The following is an 18,423-nucleotide window of genomic DNA, read 5'->3' as shown; positions in this document are numbered from 1 at the left end:
CTCAGTTACTTGTGACAATATGTGAGCAGCTGTACGCTTACCTTCAGAGTACAATGTACTTTTCGTAGCACTAATTAATGTCTCACTTGTTATCGTTTTCCTTAAATGTTCGGTTTCTCTACGTTTTGAACGTTCCCATAAATCAATAAATAATTTACGTGGCCTACCGCGACTTGTTGTTGGCTGGTAGACCATTTCATTCTTTGTTTTTATTGGAATGTTGAAATCTAATTGCAGCCAGATTTTATTTTTAACTAAAAATTTTGACATACACCGATTAGATGCTTTCCATTTTTTATTTACTGAACTACAAAATCCTTCAATTTTCCCCTTAACGCATTTTTCAAAGTCCTCATAAGAATCCCACTCTTCGCCTATTTTACTATACAAATACATGGTCAACGTATTGCGAACCTCACAAGAACTTGTATGGAAAGCAGATTCAGAATTTTTGAATACTTCAAATAAACAATTATTTTTAACTCTTTTTCCAGTGTCAGTTTTACCTTTAAGAAAAAACAAAAAGTTATTGTAATTAAAATCGTAATTCAAAAAGGGGCAAGTGTGAGCAACTTTCCGATATAGTATTATAAAGAAAATATAATTATGTATAATATAAAAATAACGGCAACCTCTAAGAGCTCCTAAATAATTGTTATACTCTATTATTTAGAATGAAAGTATAATTTCTTTAATTGTATGATATATATTCATATTTTTTTATTTTAACTAATGATATAAATACGAATTAATACACTTACCTAGTACTATATGTTGATCCATTTTTGATTTAGAAAACTAGAAAACTACTTCTGTTCATATAAAATATCGAAAAACTGAAAAATATAATATACGCGCACACCATGTGGTAGACTGAAATTCATAAGTCTTTATGAATCATACCTACATTTATCGGCTCATTAGTTAATGATTATCGCATATTGCAGTATATTTGTTATCTTAAGATAAGTGGCAATAGATATTGAAGTTTATAGTCGCTGATTACGAAACTAAAATTTACTATTTTTGACCAGCTAAAAGTTTGATTACTCCCACTGTGAGCCGTCTCAATCAACATTCGCCAAACACCCCGCACCAGCACCATAACACTTATGTATATAATACGAACTCTACCTTATGTACGATTGACTGCTGATCGATACATTAATATTAAAACACGCACATAATTACAAGGGCTATGACCAACACACACCATGGATTAGTAAAGCAGTTCACTTTACATTTCATATCTCAATACACACTACGACTATGTATGACTACGATACAGTCACATATTATAATAGAACATAGCTTAGGTATATTATATTTGCGAGTATTATTATTATTTGTCAGTGCTTAGTAGACAATAAACCATAATTATAACTGAAATGGAATCCTAGTAATTTAAATATATTATTTAAGATTCTGATATCTACATATCTGCCCCTAACCTATGGTATTTATATCTATAGGATCCAACGATTCTCCCTGAATATATTATATTTAACTGCTCGTCCCCCGATCATGATACAAAGTTTTTTTATTTATTGGTAATAATGCTACATAAGGTTACACCACAGCCGTCTCAATCAACATTCGCCAAACACCCCGCACCAGCACCTACGCAATGTGAGACGTAGATTATTCTAATATTTATAGGAAATTAAATAATTTATATGAAACAAAAAGACATGATATATAAAAAGTATTTTCAATTATTAAAATAACATTAAGGTTTACAATAAATATTTACAAGGTTCTTACTTATCCATTAAATGGATTATAAAATTGTATCATTATCTGAGTAACATATATTTCTCGGTATTTCAACATCTTCTAGGTAATAATATATAAAAACGTATATGATGCCTCATCCATATTATATATCCAACGGTATATTAATTTTCATATCTCCTTTATACTTTCGAACCAACGGATACATTATGTATCAAACAACGTCTTGATCAATTGTTATGTAATACATCTGAGAAAAACAACTTTCATCAAGACTAGTCATGCATCGACATGTTTGTATGCTAATAAAACCTTAACTATTGTTAATCAATAATTGATATATTTTAAGAACGCATGAGAAAATCATACATGTAAAAGCCATATCACTTGTGTAATATTTATTTTTTACATTATATATCACACCTTGATCACTAATTCTTAATCATTACCTATCACTTATTCTTTATCCCTTGATCCTCTGATCTCGTGTTCTATATTGTTCATACCTGTGCATGAGAAAACACATACACGAACGCGCATACAACAACTTACATATTATCAATAACCTGACCGACATATATATATATATATTAATTCATGCATGTACACAGGAAAAACACACACCATTACCAGTCACAGTCACCACCAACAAAACCCTTCCGACTCGAGCAAAACATATTTTTTCACGCTTACATATGAAAAAACGCATGTGTGCTTGCACATCAACAACTTACATATCACTCAAGTGACCGATGCGTATATTTTATCAGCACATACGTACAACAGTCATATCACTTGAGGGGCTATATTTTAGCCGAAAATATTAAATCCGACAGTATTATAGCCGACAGATATTACGGCCGACAGTATTTTAGCCAACAAATATTACGACCGACAGTATTTTAGCCGACAAATATTACAGCCGACAGTATTTTAGCCGACAAGTATTACGGCCGAAAAATATTTGCATCGAACCGTATTTTAGCCGACAAATATTTACGCAGAACCATATTTTAGCCAACAAATATTCGTGATAAGATATTATAGTTGAAAATATAAAATGATAAAGACCTGGGTTGAAAGACGGCGGCATAAAATGTGTTGCCAACATTTAATTTCTTAAAATTATATTTTTGTATGTGAGGTTTCATCATTGTTCCACTGAATGATAATTATTATATTATTTGATAATAATTATATTTTATTTAAACTATATACCACGATTTAAGATAATATACTATATATACTGTATATCTTAAATCGTGCTATATACCCATAGATAATAAAGATATCTTTATTATCTATGTATATACCACGGTTGTCGGGTTGTGGCTGCAACAGAATTACAGATTTTGAGAACAGAGAGACATAAATTTCTCGAATATTTAAAAATTAAATAACAGCGTTTTCAACATACAAATACAAAAATCTTAATATAAAATATCTAAAAACCTAACTACTGCTAATAAATTATAACTACAAGTTAGCAATACTAACTTAAAAATAAATAAATTAATATAATAATTTATTGCTTAAGTTGTATACTACCGACGTACCTACCTAATACCTATTGGTTGTAACATCTTATAATACGTGTTTTGGGTATGACATTTAATTTTAAACTTTTAATTGAATTCTGATTGTATCAAATTTGTGATATTTGTGTTTTTAGACGGCTTATTATGCATAGATTACTATTACCACTACACTACCACCACACTCATTTGCAGGCCGTACTTCAAAATATTTTTAATATCACAAAAATATTGAGTTATAATGACACAGCCCACAAGTGTAGAACAAATTGGAAATGTATCTCTCATACAGATTTTTTACTGCTACTAAAATAAACATTATTATTTATATGTAATATTATACCTACTCAGCAACCTAATATTTTATAATTGGCAAGAAGACATACATTTGCACCACTAAACACATTATCTTTCTTGAATTACTGTTAGAAGCAATCATAATAAAATAAACCACTAAGTTTATAGTTTAAGTTAATTTTATTAAAAATATTATCAATTTCTTGTGTTAAATTAACAAAATTGTTTTAATACTACTTATATTAATTAAACAAACAAATCTGAATTATTTCAGTACACACTATGCTATGTTAATAACTATCAGGCACAGCATTAGAACTTTTTTGCAGGGGGTTCTGAGTGGTTCAGATACATTTTGTACATGAACAAAAACAGACTGGTTTTTTCATAAGATACAGTGATTACTAAAATGGTCTATGGTCGAAATACGTGCGATCATTTTTTCGCCCGTAATCGGAGTAGCAAAAAGTTGAAAAATACATTAAGTGATTATTCGTATAACCAGACGTTTTCTTATAGTATACGTCTGTATAACATTTTAAGTAATAAATATTTTGAACTTTTTTTCGCATTTATTTTAGTAGGCGTGTAGCTCATTATTTATTATTATAAATCGATAGGTATATAAGAATAACAAATTAAAACCTATAAAATAATAGGTCAATACACTCTAATATATATATTTGAGCAAACAACACAACATTGGATATACATTTTGAAGTACTAGTACCTTCAATATGGGTTGTATCGTCTTGTAATCTTTGAGGCTCAATGCAGTTAATTAAAGACGATTGGGACGTACATAGGAATTTCCACAAATAGTCTGTTGTCAATTTTATTGTACCTATTACTTATAATATATTATTATTGTCGAGTGAAATATTATTATATAATTATGTTTACGTAGCATAATATTCACTATTCAGTCATCAGCGTACCGTTATCGTGTTCGTAGCGCAGTGCGTACATTAAAATTGTATTAATTCGATAGCTTTTAACGTTGTTATAAAGAAGTGTATTATGGATACAAAAAATAAAACCAGTGGTGCATTTAAGCGAAAACAGAGAAAACAAAGAGAAGAAATGAAACAAAAGTTGCCGAAAATGGATAAATTTTTAACTAAAACTAAATGTGATATAAGTACTGTTAGTACTGAAACGGAAAATGTTGACTCATCAGTATCGAATGAAAAATTGACAACACCCACGATAAAAGAACCTTTGGTCTCCGAATTATTTAAAATGTCCAATGACTTAGGTAATTTTATACACAAAAAATTAAATGATACTGAAAAACGACTTATTTTTGATATGGGACCATTAAAACCTTCAGGACCATTTCCAAAAGACCCTCATCAGGGCAACAGGAGTTTTTCTGAATCATATTATATTTTTCAAACTAAATATGGACCAGTTAACCGTTTTTGGCTATGTTATTCCCCATTGCTAGATGCAACCTATTGTCAACCGTGTTGGTTGTTTTCTTTGCAAAGAAGTACTTGGTGTACGGGTCTTCGAGACTGGAAGCACTTATCAGAAAGAATTAAGGAACATGGTTTTTCGAAAAACCATATTGAGGCATGTGCTGTATACGAAATGTGGCAAAAAAATATAAATATTGACAAAGATCTTGAAAATCAAATTCGTAAAGAAGCATCATTTTGGAGAATGGTTCTTCAAAGGTTATTTGATATTATAATTACTCTTGCAACTAATTCTTTGGCATTAAGAGGACATCGGGAGGATTTAAGTCTAGAAGGATATCACGGCAATTTTTTATCAGTTGTACAACTTGTCTCCAGATATGATCAAGTCCTAAATCAAGTTTTGGAAATGCCAAAAGGTAATGAAATGTTTTTAAATATTAATCATTTTAATTAACTGTAGTTATTTTTATTTATAGGATCAACGAGATATCTCAGTCCAACCGTTCAAAATGAAATGATTGAGTGTATAGGTAATACACTTGAAGGCCATTTGTTGGAAAACATTCGAGCATCGCCATTTTTCGCTATTATTATGAATACCACGCAAGATATAGCAAAAGTAGATCAGCTGAGCATTGTTGTAAGGTACGCAGCAATATCCAGGTCTGAAAATGGGCAGCCAGTTGATATAAAAGTAAAAGAAGTGTTTCTTGGTTTTTATGCTGTCACTAAGCATAGTGCTGTAGATTTAGTTAAACAGGTGATTACATTATTTTCCCATAAAAATCTTGATTTAAAAAAGTGTGTAGGCCAAGGTTATGATGGGGCAAGTGTAATGAGTGGTAGGTATAATAGCGTACAAAAGCATATTAAGGATATTCAACCAAACGCTGAGTATGTACATTGTGCCAGTCATAATTTAAATTTAGTAATAAACGATGCTGTTCGCGGTTGTATGGAAATACAGCATTTTTTCGTTACTTTACAAGAGCTGTATAACTTTTTGGGAAACAGTATTAAGCGCTGGGATCTGTTATCAAAATTTACAAGCGAATCTGAAGTCACTTTGAAAAAATTAAATCCGACAAGATGGTCTAGTAGGATAAATACAATAACTGCAGTTAAACTCCGGTTTTTTGATATTATTAAATGTCTATCTGAAATAGCTCTTAACTCAAAAAATGTTGACGAACGCAATGAAGCAGATAATATTAAAAAAAAATTGTTTAAATTTGAATTTGTGTTGCTTTGTGAATTCATGTACCATGTTTTAAACAACATAAATTATGCATCCAAAATTTTACAAAAAGTTGATATTGATTTGGATCAAGCAAGTAACGTTTTAGAAGAGACTAAAGACAAATTGAAAATTTACAGAAATGACTTTGAATCATTTTACAATAAGGCCACAGAAACTGCAAAAAAATATGATATTGATCTTTATTTTCAAGTAAAACGGCAAAGTAAAATTAAAAAACACTTTGACGAATTAGCTTCTGATCACCGATTTGGTAACAGAAAAGAGATATTTAAAATAACCATTTTTAATAATATATTGGACATAATTATCACTCAATTAAATACACGTTTTATTGGTATGAGTAAAGTCAACAAAATATTTGATTTTTTAACTCCAAAAGTATTACGTAGTATTGACGAAAGAACTCTGTTGCAAAAATGTGATCAGTTTCAAAGCAAGTATTCAGATGTAATAGGACCAAATTTTTCGCTCCAGTTTCTCAATGTTTACCATCGAACTTTTCCTGAATTAACTGAGACGTGTAATGTTTACCAGTTATGCAAGGATATAATAACCAAATTCGGAGTGATGGAATGTGATATAACAGAAGTGTTCATGGCAATTTTACTATTTTATACCATTCCTGTAACTTCAGCAGGAGCTGAAAGATCCTTCAGCAAACTAAAAATAATTAAAAATTATCTTAGAAATAGTACCGGACAAGATCGACTCAAATATTTATCATTGATTGCAGTTGAAAACAAAGCAGCTTCAAAATTGGATTTAAGTGAAGTGATAGATCAATTTGCTAATATTAAAGCTCGTAAAAGATTATAAATTTGATTTGATAGCCTTTATTTTATTTTATTTGATTAGATAGAATTAATAAATTAATAATGATAAAATGTTAATATTTAAAATTTGTTTTAGTAATTAAATGGATTTCCTTTTTATTTTGAGTATCAATTTATTATGTGTTTATTTAATAAACACATAATAATAAACTTTATTATTTTCATTAATGGTATTATAGAGGTATTTATATTTTAAACAACAATGTAACGTATAATGTGGTCTTTCCTATATACAGAATTAAGGGGCCTAATTTATTAATTGCCCCGGGGCCCATTCCCATCTTGTTACGCCACTGCCTAGTTAATAATTGAGATAAAAAAACTATTACTGGCTATCAAATGATCTAGGTACGCTTCTGCTTCGGTCCTTGAAGGTTTCATAACGATAGAACTTATATTGAATGATTTAGGTTTTCAATATAATACGAAATTGAAAAACCTATCTAAAAGCTTAAATCCTTCAATAAAAGTCCTATCGTTATGAAACCTTCGAGGATCGAAGCAGAAGCGTACCTAGATCATTTGATAGCCAGTAATAGTTTTTTTATCTCAATTATTAAGTAGGTAAATAAAGTGTTCAATATTTGAATTATTCAAAAAAAAAATTGGCGAGAAATTTTGTTTTTCTAATTTCTCAAACTTAAACACGATACACGGTTTTTTTGAGAACATAAATTTGATCTAGAGGTGTCACTGCATTGAGCCTCGAAGATTACAAGACGATACAATCAATCTACATGCTATTTTAACTGAATATGGACATTTTGTATACACCATATTATAATGTTCAAAATATTTATTGAAGAGTTGGAATATACCAATTATATTTTTTAGTCCATAATTGACAAATGTACAACATAGCAAAAACTGTTTTGCGTGGGTAAGAACCGAAAAAGAGAACTTTGGCTGTGTAATATCGATTTTATTTATTCGTTATCGGTTAGGTTATTAAAGTTTGAAAAATAAAGGATTTTGAAACAATAAGAACTTTTTTCGTATAAGTGATATCGAAAAAATAAAAACGATATTGCACAGCTAAAGTTCTCCTTTTCACGTGGTGAAAATTTCGTTTCTTAGTTATGTAACTTTCTCGGTTTATTCCCCGTGCCAACACGTTTTTGAGTAAGACAGAGACAACACAATATGCGGGTACGACGTCTAGACGTCTAGACTACTTTCGAAGTAATTAAATAATTATAATGTACAAGATGTTATGATTTGTATTTTTATAATTGTATTCCTCAAAATCGTTCAACTAGCGGCGTTTTTACTTATGACGGCAGTGTTATACAACAGTATTTGTATTCAGTGTATTCAACCTAAATATTGATTCATCGTAATTTGTTTCTACATTTTTGTACTTGTCATTTGATCATTTAAATACAATTCCATTTTACTTGATCATTTTTATTTAAATAAAATTTATTAAAATTATTTTACCTTGCTTTGCTTGCTTGTTTGTTTTATTTTTTTTTTTTGAATTGGAACACGAAGGATTTCACTATAAAATAAATAAAACTCGTGGAGGTAAACGGTAAGTCAAGATCAAATTTTCATTATTTTTTTTTTTATTAAAAAATTACAGTTATACATAACAAATGGTTAGTTAAAATGTTGTCCCTAACATAATTATTACAGTTACTATATCTGTGCTACACCTAATGTGTACTGCAAAGGCACAGCTATACAAATGGAAAATGGCACTATTATAGCTAAAAAATCTCACACTCATGAAGCTCATGGTCCAATGTTTAATGAGCAAGAAGTTATTAAACGTTTTAGGAGCACTTTGATTGAAAGATCAAAGACAGAGACTACGCCTCTAAAAGTTATATATGATGAAGAAATAGTTAGGTATGGGTGATTTATAATGTATTTTAAAATTGTTAAATGCAAACAATATTTTTATGAAACATAAATTTGATAGGAATCCGGATGCGGCTTTAGTGTATAGTTGGCCTACAGCGGAGTCTTCCATTCGGCAGTCGCGAAGAAGTGTTTGTCCAGCAGTACCATCCACATTACGCGAGTTAGGGGAATACTTGGATATGAATACTGATAGGTAAGATTATATATTAATAAAATTAAAAATTATTGATTGTTGTAATTTAAATATCTCATTTACAGGTATCAATGCAACTATAATTTTTACCAGGAATGGATAGTGGACAATGATGGAAAGTATAGCGTGATGTTTACGTTCCAAGAAATCATTAGTGCTGTAGTGCATCAGGGGGCCACGGAACTACACGCTGATGCAACGTTCAAAGTAGTGCCGTCAATGCCTCATTGTAGACAACTGTTTATGTTGCATTTGATCCTGCAAAATCACGTAAAAAATAATTATTAATTACCATTCATTTAAATTTATAAATTACAAATATTAAACTACCTACATGCATTTGTCTAGTCTGTTCCTGTATGCTTTGTATTGATGGAAGTAAAGACTGAGGCTGCATATAGGAAAGTTTTGGAAAGATTTTCTCGTAAATTTCCCGAAGTCAGACCATTGACAATCACGATTGACTTCGAAACTGCACTCCGCAACGTCTTCTCTGATGTATACCCTGAAGCGACAGTATCTTCGTGTTGGTTTCATTTTGTACAGGTTTGACATTTTTCTTGTTTCATTTATTTTATTTTAACATTCCCCATTAATTATAATTAAAGTAATTTATTATTAAAAATAAATTATTTAGAGTTTGCTGAAAAATATAAAGAAGATGGGCTACTCAAACCACGTACAACAGCACAGAGAAGCTAAAATGTGCTTGAGAATGTGTGCAGTATTAGCACTATTGCCTGCTCATCAGATCGAGCAGGGTTTTCAAGACATAAAAATGCATGCCCAAAATAATAGTGTTTTGATACCGAGATTTTTTACATATTTTACCAGGTAAATTGAGTATAATAATACACATGAGTTATATGTTTTATTATCATTGGAGAATAAAATGTTCTCAATACAACCTAATAGTTTCAATTTTATAGTTTTTGGCTAACTCGCAAAGGCCCAGAGTCTTTTTCGGTTTACAACCAACCACGCCGAACGAACAATAATGTGGAAAGTTTCCATTCGAATCTTAAACAGACTTTTCAAGTGTCACACCCAAATTTGTGGAGAATGTTGGGTAAGTTTTTTTTGATTTATTTTTCATATAAAAAAAAATATTGTTTATCATGGGGATACAAAATATAAATAGTATAAATCTCTTCAATTTCTGTTAGAATCTGAAAATAAATAAAAATTGGCTTTCATTAATAATAGTCAAGTCTTAGAATTATATATATTTCTAGTAACCCAGAAATAGCTATATACTTATAATATGTATTATGTATCCATGACCCATGTACCTAGGTTATAAGACATTTTACTTTATTTAATAATTTAGTAACTATATTTTGTGCATACTATTTGGCAGGATTGTAGAGCATATAAATCTAACACCTAACCTATGAATAGTAATTGTTAGTTTAAGACCAATGACTAAAATCGTAAATGTATGTAGATGTAGATTAATTAATATTACTAAATTACAATGAATGTCCTTTGGAAATAAATAACTGAAATCAAATTTTGTGTACGCCTAGATCACTTGAAAAATATATCCATTAAGCAGCATATTGTGATTAATCAATTGGCAGCAGGAATGGCTACAACACGAAACACAAAATTCAAATTTATTTTAAATAGCTTGCGTATAAAGCATGCAACAGCTCTACTTGCTACAGGAGCAATAACAATAAAAGAATTTTTGCTCCAGTGCTCACACTGTGTGGATGGATATCTCACCAGAGAACTAAATTGGCATGATGCTACCGATGGTTATTATTAATGGACAATAATTGTTTGAAAGTTTTGTTTATTGAGGTACGATGCATTCGTATTTAAATTGGGCCACTACAATATCAATCTTGATATTATAATATTTATTTGATTATTTGCAGTTCGATTTCGTTATATTCCAAATACTATCAAAAACGAATTCTTAAGGTGCATATAACTGTGTTTTACCCTATATATTATATTATTAATAATTTTAGATATATATATATATATATATATTTAACATTTATAAATTATGTATGTGTATTGTGTCACATAAAAATGCTTCTTAAAAGTTATGAGAATGAAGGTGAAGTAGACCCAGGATACAATTTACTAGCATAAGTAATAACACCATTAGGAGCCACTACAATAAGTCCTTTCAATGTATTTTAATGTTTATATGAACTATACTTCCGTCAATTTTTGGTCCAGTAGTGGTTTAGGAATATTGAATGAAATTTCAGTACAGTCTAATGTTATTCTACAATTTTTAAAATTATTGAAACCTTCTGGCAAGCAATAATTTTGGTTGAAGTTAACATACAAAATGCCATGAATAACACTAATTAATGTTAAAATAGTACTACCAACAATGGATTCACTAGTTTTAAATCTGGCTAAGCTAAATTCAATCTTAATTGTATTAAAATCATGAGAATTTGGTCTTTAAGACAGAATTTTTCAACTTTCCAGCTATAAAAATAACTAAAATTAATTTTTGAACATAAATCAATAATTGTATCAAACATAGATTTAAGTACTAATAGTAGAATTCAAACAATATGTTATTAGATTCAAGAGAATGGTAACCAAAAGGATGATTTCTTAGGAAGGATTCTTCTTTTTTTAAATCTTCAATTTCTTTTTGAATTAAATACATTTCTGCTTGATGAGTTACACTGGTTTTGGATGTTTTAATATTTGTTTCTGTTTCAATAATATTTCATTTTCCTGTGAAAATTATGTATTTTTTACTTTTTTACGCCTTAAAACAGAAGTAGAATTTTAGTTTTTAATACCAATATAATTGTAATTTAACAACACAAATATGCAAGTATCATATAATTATGGCTGTAGCCCAGAGTTGCCCGGCATAGTATTCTCGGCCGATACGCCAGGCACCTCTGAGGCTTAGTACATTTTACATCGAACTTCGGCCAAACATTTCGTCTTTTTTACACTTACCATCGTGTAGAGTTAGATGCTGGGATGATTTTGATATTTTTTCTGCTCTCTGCAAACCAATATTTAAGGTAGTTTTGGGCGTGGAAGTGAACTGCAGGTGCGGGGTACCGAATGTTACGTAATCGGTATTGCTCGCGCTGACGATGTACAATGACGGGTGAAAAACCACTGAACAAAAGAATAAAACAATATAATAATACATACTATAATCATATACAAATAATTAATTAATTTCATAATATAAAATAATTATGTTCCGGGGGAAGCGGAAATTACGTAAACTCCGCCCTTTGGAAAACCGCAAACATTAATTATTATTTAGTATAAGTAATCAAAATATATATAATAGTATACAATATCATAATAGTATAATATAATATTATTTTATATTTATTATTTATATTAATAAAAATAATTATAATAATTTTAATAAAAAGTTATTTGTATTGTTCTCCTCTCCCTCTACCACTATGAATTGGATTAAATTATGTATATCTGTGAATCTTGTAAGTATCTGTAAATATTATTATTATTATTGTCTTATTATATTATTATTACTATAATCATATTCAAATACAAATAATTAATTTTATAATACATATAGTACAATAGCTGCTACGATCGCTGGGGAACAGACAACAGTAGCCACATTCACATACCGTACAAAAGGAAATTGATATCACAGATATAAAATAGTAGATAGCATGGAGGGTGAACGCTATCGAATTTTCCAGCAACTCAAATACATTAACTTAGTGCAGCACTGTGTATGACCGTAAGAGTAGTTTCTTTTTTGTAAAAATGTATTAAATACTGTAAAAAACAAATAAAAGTAATAGTTTATAAAATGTAAATTTATCCTAATCGTTAAAAAAATATTTAAACAGTCACATTTAACCTATAGAGTATAGACTATAGGTAATACGATGATATACTAGTGTACCTATATTGTTTAATTGTATTTTAGATGTATGAGTGTAACACATAATTACATACCTAAACTTCAGATTTATGAACTCAAAAATCAATAATTATAACATGTTTTAAATAATAAAAACAAAAACGTATTGTATATTGTTGAATAACATAATAATATTATGTATTAAAACAATGTAAACTTAAATAATTCAGCCTTATGAATTCAAATAATAAAATAATTTTGCATAAAATAGTTAAATACTTCAGTTAATGGCAAAGATTTATTTTATTAAGACCTAATTTAATTATTTTTTTTTCATTTCAGATCAATAAGAACCGATGTACTGAATAATTTAAATTTTTTTTCCACTTTCAATTAATTAAAAATCATCACAATCAAAATTTACAAAATTATATTCAAACATCAACTTCAAAATCTCCTTCATCAACAGTAACATTTTCTGGTTCAACATTACAATTTTAAAATTAAATTTCAGCTATAAAAAAAATACATACAGGAACATTATCCATAAAATACTACTTTTTTTTATTTACCTATCTGTTAGCATATATTTTCCAAAATGGCAGCCTCCGTACACGTATGAATCATTCTTGCAGATGGATGTGATTGAGTCTTCATATATTGAGTACAACATATAAGTGTAATGTTCCACACTACCCAAGGGGTCTTACAAATAAGCGCGTTTTTTTTATTAAGGTGGTTTCGCCTGTAGCCATAATCCATCGAACTGTTTTCACAATTCATTGATTGTTATGCTGTAAAATAAAAAAAAAGAAATTATAATATTTCAAGTACATCAAATTATCTAAGTTTTAATTTATTACCTCCTCTTTTTTGTGCCTTGATTAGCTCCATGGATTGCAGAATTCCGCAGGACAATGTTCACACTTAAATGCCATGACCTTTGCATGTGAATTTAAATGGTATCGTAGGGTTTATATTGCACTTGCTTACCACCATCACTTGCTTGTATAGTTTGTGATTACAACTGCCATGCAGCATAGTGTAAGAAAAACTTTTTATAGTTCACAAATTCAAATAATTTATATAATTGTTTTTTGTCTTCTGTTTCAGTTACCAACAACACTGTGGAAAAACACCACGATATTGCATTACAATCCAGCGGTTATCAGATTAAGTTTTTTTTTTGATAACAACAAAATGATAACGGCGGTGGTGGTCTAATCGACTGCGTATAGACAGACCCATCGCGATCATAGATAAAACAAAAAAAAAAAAACATGATATTGACGATTGAAATTGATAAGATTGTTGTTTCTTATAAATTATAATTGTATAAATTGTCATTTCACTCTTGCACTCCTCACTCTTTTTTCTACATAGTTCGGTAGTCGAAGAATGTATAGTATTATAATAACGAATATGTATGCGACTACATCGAACATTGACTTACAACAGTGTCTGAGATCGACGGATGGTGTTTCCACTAAGTCTTGGTACTTGGTACTACCGCTTTCAAAAAGGTATCCCTCGACTCTAAATGATTTACTCTATACCCCCAAACAGTTTTAAGTCCCCTGGTAAACGAATTGGACTTGTGGTGGTGGCTAAACGAGCGTTTGAGCCCTGTAATCCTGCACCAATATACCGTTTTCTGGACAACTCGACCTCACCACCACTTTATGCTAATATTGTAAGTATCATTTGGGGGTATAGAGTAAGTCATTTAGAGTCGAGGGATATCGTATTCAAAACAGTACTACCAAATTTGGATTTTTAACAATTGTTTTTCATACAAATACAGTTTTATAAAAAAAGCTTTTTTGTTTCAGGTACACATAATGACCTCAAATGTTGACACCTCACTGATGAGCCAATAACATGAACGTCATAAACTTTTGTCACTATCCTAGATGTACACAGCTATACTTGTAACAAGTAATTTGAAATTAATGTACTTACTAACAAATTATACCTAAATGTTTTTTTTTTGCTATTTTGTAGAGTCCATCGCTACATTTCCATCATTGTAAAAAGGTGTGATGCAGGTATATACTTACAGGATATAAACAAAAGTGACATCGAGCAGCATAAAGTCACACAGCCAACTGGGATAGACTCAATTAATATAAACAAAAGTGATGATCAGAATAGTGACGACGACGATGATGATGATGATAGCAGTGATTGTACAAATGATAATGGTAATAACAATGCTTACTGTATATTTTATTTTTATGGAAGCATCATTTGGATTTTTTTCATTTTGTCATGATTTTAAAAAATCAAATATAATATTCGTTAATATATTACGTAGCGGGCTGATTTTAGTTGGTGTGTGTGTAATCCTGCACCAATATACCATTTTCTGGACAACTCGACCTCACCACCACTTTATGCTAATATTGTAAGTATCATTTGGGGGTATAGAGTAAGTCATTTAGAGTCGAGGGATATCGTATTCAAAACAGTACTACCAAATTTGGATTTTTAACAATTGTTTTTCATACAAATACAGTTTTATAAAAAAAGCTTTTTTGTTTCAGGTACACATAATGACCTCAAATGTTGACACCTCACTGATGAGCCAATAACATGAACGTCATAAACTTTTGTCACTATCCTAGATGTACACAGCTATACTTGTAACAAGTAATTTGAAATTAATGTACTTACTAACAAATTATACCTAAATGTTTTTTTTTTGCTATTTTGTAGAGTCCATTGCTACATTTCCATCATTGTAAAAAGGTGTGATGCAGGTATATACTTACAGGATATAAACAAAAGTGACATCGAGCAGCATAAAGTCACACAGCCAACTGGGATAGACTCAATTAATATAAACAAAAGTGATGATCAGAATAGTGACGACGACGATGATGATGATGATAGCAGTGATTGTACAAATGATAATGGTAATAACAATGCTTACTGTATATTTTATTTTTATGGAAGCATCATTTGGATTTTTTTCATTTTGTCATGATTTTAAAAAATCAAATATAATATTCGTTAATATATGTACGTAGCGGGCTGATTTTAGTTGGTGTGTGTGTGTTATGTGTGTTATGTGTTGGTATTTCGTGTTGATCGTTTGTTGTTATTTTAAGTAGTTCCTCAAAAGTTAATGTTGTGTCTTGTACTTGATGTGTTGTTAGAAGTATGTCTAAATGTTGTTTGTAAGTTTTTAAATTTTGTTTGTATGCTGTGTGTATGTCTGTTGTCGTGTTGTTCAGTGTCAATGTCAATGAGTTTAAAAAAGATGAGATAAATTTAGTTTTTCTGAGAAATTTGTTGAACGTGTATTCTTTGTTGATGTATGGTGGTTTATGAGGTGTGTTTTTCCACAGTGTTGTTGGTAACTGAAACCGAAGACAAAAAACAATTATATAAATTATTTGAATTTGTGAACTATAAAAAGTTTTTCTTACACTATGCTGCATGGCAGTTGTTATATACTCTTCTTGTGTTATGTTGATGATTCTATTGATGGTAGTGTCATAGTGTTTCGAAAAAAGTGATTTAATTTTTGGTAGATTTTCAATATGATATGTGGTTTTTTTATGAATTTGATGGGTGGATATATATTTTTGATTTATTAAACTATTAATGGTGAATTTGAAATTTGTTTTAGTGGTGAATGGATGATTGCACATGGTCATGACAATTTTTACATGGTTGAAAAGTGTATTAAGCTGAAATTAATAGTTAGATATGTGAATAATGTATTTAAATGTGTAAAATGAAAACAAAAAAAAATGTTTTAATAGGAATATAAATACTTACAGTGTGATTGGAAGGGCTTTTAGAAAATGAAAAATACAAGTAGGTGCATGCTAATATTAATGTTTCATTATAATTATCGACAGGAGGTAGGCGAAACATAGCCATACACTCCTTGTCGATAATTATATTGTGTGCCGAATGATTTTCTCCTGGACATCTGTAATGTTAAAATATTATGTTAAAAGTATACCAATATACGAGGTGTGACAGACATAACTGGCTTTTGGAATACATTTTCTTGTAATAATTCATAATTTTTATTTTTGATTCTAAGAGTGAATTACAAATGTCTTAGATTTAATCGGAATACTGGTCTCAACACTTACCCCATTTGCAAATTCACATCATCCACAGTATGGTAAAATTTCCACCAGGTGTCCAGGCTAAAAATAAAGGATTGGAAGTCCAAATCCAACATACACAACATACGGTGGTGAATGGTCTCCGTCGCATTCACCACCATATGAGACCATTTCACTATGCCTTCAATTGATGACTGAAATCTGGCGATGTACCTCACCACCATTTCAGTCTTCATCAGCCAGATCTTTTGATCGAGAAGCGTACAAATTGCATCACTGAAAAATAAAAAAAATAGTTAATAAGAAGTTTGTAAATAACCTATGAACCATTTCACTCACTTTTTTGGATGTACATTCAAATTGTACATTAAATGTTGATTGAGGCTGTGGTTTAATGCCAGAGCCGTACTCATATCCAATTTAGATGAGTGATTACATAGGGGAGGAGGCTGAGGTTGAAAAAAGTCTTTAAAAAATGGGTCTAAATATGAGGTTTCCGGATTAATTGGTAACGATTTTTGTAAAGAAATAAATTTTGAGTGACATTGTACCGAACCACTTTGGAATAATTTAACTGTAGATTTAATTTGATTTGAAATAAATTTTTTCCCCAATTTTTTGCTGAAAGTTTTATTGACGAATTTTGAAGCTAAAGATTTTAATTTTATGTATTCCCCCCCTAAAATTGTTTCTTCCTCATTCTCCTCCACTATGTAATCGATTGCCTTTCTAATATTTGTATACCTTGATGGCGCCTGTAAAAAATGTATTATTGTATATAATATATTGTATATGTATATAAATTTTTTTTTTACCTACTTCAGTGTTAGCGTATACGTGGAATTGAATGTCACCAAGGTTGTTCTTGATAAAAGAATTAAGATTTTCAACACTATCGACCCTGCAGTCAAAACTTTTCACGAACCACAATAGTGATTCGCTACTCTGTGTTACCCCGCCTTTCGGTATTGCCGCTGCGAGCAGCTTAACCATGTTCTATAAGATTTATACGTCAAAAAAATAACAAAACACCAATGCTGTTAAAAAAATAAAACATTTATACCTCATTTGTCAAATGTTTTCTTTTATTTAATGACACTGTTGATGTTTGGCAATGCGTTTTCATATGATATATAAGCGATGACTCGTAAATAAACGACTTTTTGCAAAATGGGCAGTCTATCATTAAGAAATTGTATTTTTTTTCCGTAACCGCATAGTTCCTTTCTATCGGAGTGTTTTTAAAAACTATAAAAAAAATATTAAAAAAAAATAGTTATTCTTGGTTTAAATATGTAATTTTGTCCAAATTTGAATTTAAAATTTCCAC

At 29.9% G+C, this 18,423-nt stretch overlaps 3 protein-coding genes across 3 annotated transcripts; 2 read left to right on the top strand and 1 right to left on the bottom strand.

Annotated features, from left to right (window-relative positions):
- Nucleotides 1-5,162: 5,162 nt before the first annotated feature.
- Nucleotides 5,163-8,951, top strand: LOC132933099 (zinc finger MYM-type protein 1-like). The gene is made up of 4 exons (XM_060999429.1): nucleotides 5,163-5,409; nucleotides 5,470-6,327; nucleotides 6,487-7,056; nucleotides 8,764-8,951. Exons 1-4 carry the CDS (start codon nucleotides 5,163-5,165, stop codon nucleotides 8,949-8,951), a joined length of 1,863 nt encoding a protein of 620 aa, XP_060855412.1.
- A 43-nt stretch (nucleotides 8,952-8,994) lies between these two features.
- LOC132933098 (uncharacterized) lies at nucleotides 8,995-15,749 on the top strand. Its single transcript, XM_060999428.1, has 9 exons — nucleotides 8,995-9,149; nucleotides 9,215-9,419; nucleotides 9,498-9,695; nucleotides 9,787-9,983; nucleotides 10,079-10,218; nucleotides 10,679-10,912; nucleotides 14,116-14,179; nucleotides 15,007-15,206; nucleotides 15,721-15,749. Exons 1-9 carry the CDS (start codon nucleotides 8,995-8,997, stop codon nucleotides 15,747-15,749), a joined length of 1,422 nt encoding a protein of 473 aa, XP_060855411.1.
- Nucleotides 15,750-16,001: 252 nt separating this feature from the next.
- On the bottom strand, nucleotides 16,002-16,667 carry LOC132936752 (uncharacterized). The gene has a single exon (XM_061003511.1). It carries the CDS (start codon nucleotides 16,665-16,667, stop codon nucleotides 16,002-16,004), a length of 666 nt encoding a protein of 221 aa, XP_060859494.1.
- Nucleotides 16,668-18,423: the final 1,756 nt, after the last annotated feature.

The sequence above is a fragment of the Metopolophium dirhodum genome, chromosome 1 (genome assembly GCF_019925205.1).
Source record: "Metopolophium dirhodum isolate CAU chromosome 1, ASM1992520v1, whole genome shotgun sequence".
NCBI classification, from domain to species: Eukaryota; Metazoa; Arthropoda; class Insecta; order Hemiptera; family Aphididae; genus Metopolophium; species Metopolophium dirhodum.
This window is presented reverse-complemented; position numbering and strand designations above follow the sequence as displayed.